The sequence below is a fragment of the Macrobrachium rosenbergii genome, chromosome 13 (assembly GCF_040412425.1).
Source record: "Macrobrachium rosenbergii isolate ZJJX-2024 chromosome 13, ASM4041242v1, whole genome shotgun sequence".
NCBI classification, from domain to species: domain Eukaryota; kingdom Metazoa; phylum Arthropoda; class Malacostraca; order Decapoda; family Palaemonidae; genus Macrobrachium; species Macrobrachium rosenbergii.
In genome coordinates this window covers 35,086,413-35,093,912 of record NC_089753.1, presented here as the reverse complement: position 1 = coordinate 35,093,912, position 7,500 = coordinate 35,086,413, and the positions used below count along the sequence as shown (strand labels likewise).

Genomic DNA, 7,500 nt, shown 5'->3' with positions numbered 1-7,500 from the left:
CATATTCTCTTTCATCCACCTTACTTTCCACCCTCTCCTAACAATTATTTCATAATGAAAATGCAATGTTTTCCTCCTGTTACACATCTAAAACCTTTTTACTCTCAGTAGCCCCTTCAGCTCTGTATGATCTCATGGGTCCCAGCGCTTGGCCTTTGGCCTAAATTTTAGATTTTGTTCCATTGGTGAAACTTAGACCCTTCTTACTTGCAAATGGACGAGAGTGATGGCTGTGATAATGTTACTCTCGTCCCCAGCACCTGTTTGAGTTATCTTCCTAATCTCGTCATCCTTCCATTTTGAAACCAGGCCTCCTTCATTCATCCTTAGGACTCAGGATAAAAAAAATTATGTCAGTTAAAAATTTAGGACTCTGATACAAAAAAATTATGTCAATTAAAAACTTAGGACCATGGATAAAAAAATATGTCAGTTAAAAACTTAGGACTCTGGATAAAAAAAAATTGTCAGTTAAAAAATTTAGGACTGGATAAAAAAAATTATGTCAGTTAAAAAGTTAGGACTCTGGATAAAAAAACACTATGTCAGTTAAAAACTTAGGACTCTGGATAAAAAAAATTGTCAGTTGAAAACTTAGGACCATGGATAAAAAAAGATTATGTCAGTTAAAAACTTAGGATTCTGGATAAAAAAAATTATGTCAGTTAAAAACTTAGGACTCTGGATTAAAAAATTGTCAGTTAAAAACTTAGGAGTCTGGATAAAAAAAAATTATGCCAGTTAAAAACCTAGGACTTTGGATAAAAAAAAATATGTCAGTTAAAAACTTAGGAATCTGGATAAAAAAAATTATGTCGGTTAACAAGTTAGGACTCTAGATAAAAAAAATTACATCAGTTAAAAAATTAGGACTCTGGATAAAAAAAGTATGTCAGTTAACAACTTAGGACTCTGGATAACAAAAAAATATGTCAGTTAAAAACTTAGGACCAGATATAAAAAAAATATGTCAATTAAAAAGTTAGGACTCTGGATGAAAAAAATTGTTAGTTAAAAACTTAGGACCCTGGATAAAAAAAAAAATTATGTCAGTTAAAAACTTAGGACCCTGGATAAAAAAATTAAGTCAGTTGAAAATTTAGGACTCTGGATAAAAACAGATTGTCAGTTGAAAACTTAGGATTCTGGATAAAAAAAATTATGTCAGTTAAAAACTTAGGACTCTGAATAAACAAAAATTATGTCGGTTAAAAACTCAGGACTCTGGATAGAAAAAAATTATGTCATTTAAAAACTTAGGACTCTGGATAAAAAAACAATTATGTCGGTTAAAAACTTAGGACTCTTCTTAGTCTTGCTGCAGGACGTTTCAATAAAAGAAAATTTACAAGGTGTTGTCTTCAAGAAATATCATTATATGAAAGGTTAAAAATTTGTGATATACTTACGTTTGAAATGAGAATTGAAAATATAAAACAGAGTTATTTGAAATGAGAATTGAAAATATAAAGCCGAGTTATTATGTTTAAAGGGTGTTTACGAGATGTTGGCTTCAAGAAATATCAGTGCATAAAAGGTAAGAATATTACATTACAGAGTTACATTTTAAATGAGAATTGAAAACATAAAACTGAGTCATGTCTTATGGTTGTTTATCAGATCGGCTCACAACCTTGAAGTTAATTGCCTCATTCTAATTAGAGGGCTGATTCATTTTCTTCATTAAACAACGTAACAGATTGGGCCATTCTCTTCATCCGGAGTGAAATTGCAGTTCTTGTCGCGAAAAGGAGGGAGATCTTTTCTTTTATAGGGAAAGACAGTGAATTGGAGCTTCATTTTGTTAACTGATACGATCGGTGAATTGATGCAACATTTGTCTGGTCTGTACTTGAATGGGTACCATCAGCGAATGTCAGACTCCCATCGTGACCGTCTATTGGGCATTGGTATGGGGTTAGCAACCTCTTCAGAATATCAGTAGGTCACAACGAGACCTGAAAAGCCATCTGAGTCATTCTGGCAATAGTGAACTGAAGTAGATTTGTAACGGCGATGAGTGTAATCATTAGTAGTTATTACAAGTCTTGAAAGTCTTCAAATATTTAAACACATAAGTTATCTCCTCCATAAGCGGAGAGCACTAGAAGCCCGTACACCTGGTTTTATAGACATATTTATAATCGGGTGGTCACGTTAATCAAGAGTGAACATAAGGCTTGACTTAGGAAGATAGTTGAACACAAATTCTGAAAAAAATTAACTGGCTCGCTTTATCAGCTGTTTGTGTATTCAAGGGCCTTCGTTTTACCATCTGTTTGTGTATTCAAAGGCTTAGGTTTGGTCAGCTGTTTGTGGATTCGAGGACCTAAGTTTGGTCAGCTGTTTGTGGATTTGAGGACCTAGGTTTGGTCAGCTGTTTGTGGATTCGAGGACCTAAGTTTGGTCAGCTGTTTGTGGATTTGAGGACCTAGGTTTGGTCAGCTGTTTGTGGATTCGAGGACCTAAGTTTGGTCAGCTGTTTGTGGATTTGAGGACCTAGGTTTGGTCAGCTGTTTGTGGATTCGAGGACCTAGGTTTGGTCAGCTGTTTGTGGATTCGAGGACCTAGGTTTGGTCAGCTGTTTGTGGATTCAAAGGCCAAGGTTAGGTCAGCTGTTTGTGGATTCAAGGCCAAGGTTAGGATAGCCGTTCGTGGATTCAAGGGCCAAGGTAAGGTCAGTTGTTTGTGGATTCAAAGGCCAAGGTTTGGTCAGCTGTTTGTGGATTCAAAGGCCAAGGTTTGGTCAGCTGTTTGTGGATTCAAAGGCCAAGGTTTGGTCAGCTGTTTGTGGATTCAAAGGCCAAGGTTTGGTCAGCTGTTTGTGGATTCAAAGGCCAAGGTTTGGTCAGCTGTTTGTGGATTCAAAGGCCTAGATTGGTCAGCTGTTTGTGTATTCAAGGGCCTAGGTTTTATCAGCTGTTTGTGTATTCAAGGACCCAGGTTTGGTCAGCCGCTTGTGGATTCAAGGGCCAAGGTTAGGTCAGCTGTTTGTGTATTCCAGGGCCAAGGTTATGTCAGCCGTTTGTGGATTCAAGGGCCAAGGTTAGTTCAGCCGTTTGTGGATTCAAGGGTCAAGGTTAGGTCAGCCGTTTGTGGATAAACCTAGAATTTCTCTTGATTTTATAATAATAGAAGTAGGCAGCTCTCTCTCAAAATATTCTTAAGCTTACTGATAATTGAACTTGCTTTGAAGCGTCAGTCGTTCTCTTATTTATGCACTCATTTGCATTTCAGGCCGCCATATCACCCGTTGCCTCTCCCACCACTTTCTAATGTTACAAGGCTCACTGATGCCAAAATTTTAAGTCCCAGCGTTGCTTTTATAGACAGAGGCATCAACCCGACTCAAACACGGATCCTCTGCCATTAGATATGGAACATGTTGCCGTTTTTCTTAAGATTGGTTTATTTCCGTTATTAAATTTTATTTGGTGTTTGCTAATGTCATTTTCTCTCTCTCATTTCTGGAATTATATTCTATTGAAGCTTATTCAGTAACATAATGGCTCTTAGACTTGTTCAATGTGAATTTTAGTTTGTTTTAATAGTGATAAGATGATAATATCATGTCTCCTTGGTCCTTTACTCAGGGTCTGATTGAAAATCTTTCGTCTTTTAGTTTCCTGTAAAAGAAAACTGTAGTGCCGGCTTTGTCTGTCCGTCCGCACTTTTTTTCTGTCCACACTTTTTTTCTGTCCGCCCTCAGATCTTAAAAACCGCTGAGGCTAGAGGGCTGCAAATTGGTATGATGATCATCAACCCTCTAATCATTAAACATACCAAATTGCAGCCCTCTAGCCTCAGTAGTTTTTATTTTATTTAAGGTTAAAGTTAGCCATAATCGTGCGTCTGGCAACGATATAGGATAGGCCACCACCTAACGGTGGTTAAAGTTTCATGGGCCGCGGCTCATACAGCATTACACCGAGACCACAGAAAGAGAGATATATTTTCGGCGGCCTTGATTATACGGTGTAGCGGCTGTACAAAAAAGTCGATTGCGCCGAAGAAACTTCGGCGCATTTTTTACTTGTTTATAGTCGTTTATTAGCAGTCAAAAACCTTTTTGACGTAAATTCCTTTGCAGAGGCCGAGCTAGTTTTTCCCGTCGCGGTACTGGCCTCGCTTTTAGCATGATATCACGTCCCTTCTACTTAACGTCTAAATCTCTTCTTGCCGATTAATCCATCCTAAAACGTGTAATTACTGGTAATTGCCGTTAATCTCATCGCAAGCAGAACCTCTCATTATGCTCCTGTTAAGTATGTAAGTTGCCGTCGTGGCCTGGTGAGAATTCGGTGAGTGAATGGTGCAAATCACGTGACCAAGTAGCAGTTACTCCCCGTAGGAGGGTAGTACCGTCAGTGCACCTCATGTGGTGTACTGTAGGCATTACTTGAGGTTCTTTGCAACGTGCCTTAGACCCCTAGCTGCAACCCCTTTCGTTCCTTTTACTATATCTCCTTTCATGTTCCCTTTCTTCCATCTTACTCTCCACCTTCTCCTAACAATTGGTTCGTAGTGCAGCTGCGAAGTTTTCCTCCTGTTACACCTTTCAAACCTTTTACTGTCAATTTCCGTTTTAGCGCTGAATGACCTCATAGGTCCCAATGCTTGGCCTTTGGCCTAAATTCTATATTCAATTCAGTTCAGTAGTAGTTACTTTCACCGCTGGTTCCTTAATCGGTGAAGTTAGGCAAAGTTGGATTTGGTCAGTAGATGGATGGGTGACCACCGAGGAATGCCAGGGGTTGATGGGATCTGGGAAACAGTGACAACAGGAGGAACAGAGGGTCATAGATGGACCGTAGCACTGGAGCGTAATTTGAGGGACTTTTTTCGGTCGGGTTTTGTGGTCGTCAGTGTCTGTTTAATGTGGATGTATTCTTTATTGTGGAAGGGGTATTATCAAGTTTGCTTATTTCCCATCTGAATGTTCAGTAAATATGGTATAAAACAGCGATGTGAAGAAGGGGAAATGTGGTATTGTTTGACCTGAATCAAAGAAGCAGCAAAGATAAAGAACAGGAGAGTAGAGGGGTCATAATCAGAAAGGTACTGGACAAAAGTTTCCTTAACCCCGTATGGGTGTAGTGCCGTCAGTGCGCCTCATGTGGTGTACTGTAGGCATTACTTAAGGTTCTTTGCAGCGTACCTTCGGCCCCTAGCTGCAACCCCTTTCGTTCCTTTTACTGTATCTCCTTTCATATTCCCTTTCTTCCCTCTTACTTTCCACCCTCTGCTAAAACCTGATTCATAGTGCAACTGCTTTGAGGTTTTCCTCCTGTTACACCTTTCAAACCTTTTACCGTCAATTTCCGTTTCAGCGCTGAATGACCTCATAGGTCCCAGTGATTGGCCTTTGGCCTAAATTCTATATATTCAACTTAAAGGTTTCCTTGAACAGGGAATCTTACAGGGATTGAGGAAACATCAGGAGAAGGAAATCTGCTGAGAAAAAAACACACTATTTTTTTATATATTCTGTTTTTAATTGTAGAATAATACTTCCATAAGTATTTCTTGGCCTCTGAAGCGTCTTCCCTAAATAATGCAAAGAGCTAACGCCCCTCCCCCTCGGAAGAGACAAATGAATGGATGTAGTATATTTTTAACGACAGTGCCTAATAATAAAGACCCTCGCTTGATCTCTCCCTGTGGCGCCTTGTTTATGACGTCACCACGATAGACGCTCAGCGTCTCTCGGGCGCTACTAATGAAACGGAATGGATGGGACGGTAGCGGATTTAATGAACCCAATCTGTAGTATGCTATGAAAGTGCTTAATCGAGCTAATTAATTCCGTGGTTCAGGGGTTAATAAGGTGCAGGAAAAGAAGAAGAACAGCGAAATATATCGAGGGTTGTCAATTGCGAAATTGCATTAGGCTCGTGGGCCGTTGAATTGTATTAGGCTCGTCGGCCCTTGGCGTTCGAGCCGATATTAAAAATGTAATATGCTTAATCTAGACTTGTTTTGTAGCTCCATGCTATAGGGAAGATATGTCCTTGGTTTGTCGCGCCTTCGTCAAAATAAAGGTTGTAGATCGAGGCAGCATGCGGAAATTAGATTACGGTGATATGATGAAATCAAATTCTGTAAAATCAGGCCATAACGATGTTCGGAATACAAGAATAAATAGATTTGAAAAGGAGAGTTTATGGCAATATAAAGCGCATGTATTAAATTGATAATGAACATAATTAAGAAACGACTGAATTAGTAATAAAATGAATAAAAAACGAGGGAATTAGCATAATGATCAGAGTTTAGAGAGAAAAAATAATTATAACAAATTAGTTGAATTAAAAAAAATCATATTAAGTCAGTTGATGACAAATGGAATAAAGAGACAAGTGAATTTAGTAATGAAGACATTTTCGAAATATGGAATTGAAAAATGTATAACAATAAAAAAATTAATAGGTTAGAAACATGTAGTCAAGAATTTCAGGAATTACTGATGAATAATTAAAAGAGAATTAGCAATAATAATAGATGAAACTACCGCAGCCGAGTCGAAAACAGTCTGAAAAATCGAGCGAATGTTGAATTATGAACGAAATTCAAAAACTAGCGGATCAGGTTTTAATAAAGTTGACTGGGTACCGAAAACCCCTGTCGTACAAAACGACAGTATTATTCAATCTTGTCACATATTGACAGGCATGGCTGGACTTTCTGGCTTTTATTTTGTTGCACTCTCTCTCTCTCTCTCTCTCTCTCTCTCTCTCTCTCTCTCTCTCTCTCTCTCTCTCTCTCTCTTATTGTAATGGTTCGTAGAATCTGTACATTCTTTATCTCTAGGCTTTTAACACGCGTTGACACACTCTCTCTCTCTCTCTCTCTCTCTCTCTCTCTCTCTCTCTCTCTCTCTCTCTCTCTCTAGGCTTTTAACATATATGCCTCGTTTGTAGTGCATGTAAGTTCTCTATATGTAGGTTTTCAACACATTTATTTACACATATTTCTCTCTCTCTCTCTCTCTCTCTCTCTCTCTCTCTCTCTCTCTCTCTCTCTCTCTCTCTCTCCTTTCCACCGTTATAATCATTTGTCAATAAACGTGCATATTCCGCTTGCGTTTCCCTTCCTGCTTGGCTCTAGTGTCCTATAATTATCTTCGCTTGCCACTTCCTTGGACGTAGTTGCTGCTATTTTTGCTCATCGGCTTTCGTGTTATGTTATGTTACGCTAGTCACGGAGATGGGCGGGTTTCCGCCTCACCAGCTGTGTGCGCGTGTTAAGTAACGCTAAATATAGGTCTAGGTGTGACGCTATTTTGTAGCACCTGTTCTCCTCCCCTGCGTCCCCCGTGGGTGGGAATTCAGGTGCATGGGTGGTGGTGGTTGAATGCATGAGCGTTTTATATATATTTTTATATATATAAATGTGTGTATGTATATATATAATTATGTGCATAAGTATATATATATATATATATATATATATATATATATATATATTTTTTTTTTATTTATTTTCCCTCAGCGTTTTGTC

The 7,500-nt window shown here is 38.6% G+C and overlaps 2 protein-coding genes across 3 annotated transcripts in view; one reads left to right on the top strand and one right to left on the bottom strand.

Moving 5' to 3' along the window:
- Positions 1-324, bottom strand: part of LOC136844761 (ELKS/Rab6-interacting/CAST family member 1-like) — a 5,836-nt gene extending 5,512 nt beyond the window's left edge. Inside the window, exon 1 of the mRNA XM_067113996.1 lies at positions 208-324. Within this exon, the coding sequence (XP_066970097.1) occupies positions 208-324 (117 nt within the window). The remainder of the gene's footprint in view (positions 1-207) is intronic.
- LOC136845170 (GTP-binding protein Di-Ras2) overlaps positions 1-7,500 on the top strand; it is a 199,093-nt gene that overhangs the window by 79,572 nt on the left and 112,021 nt on the right. The window lies entirely within an intron of this gene.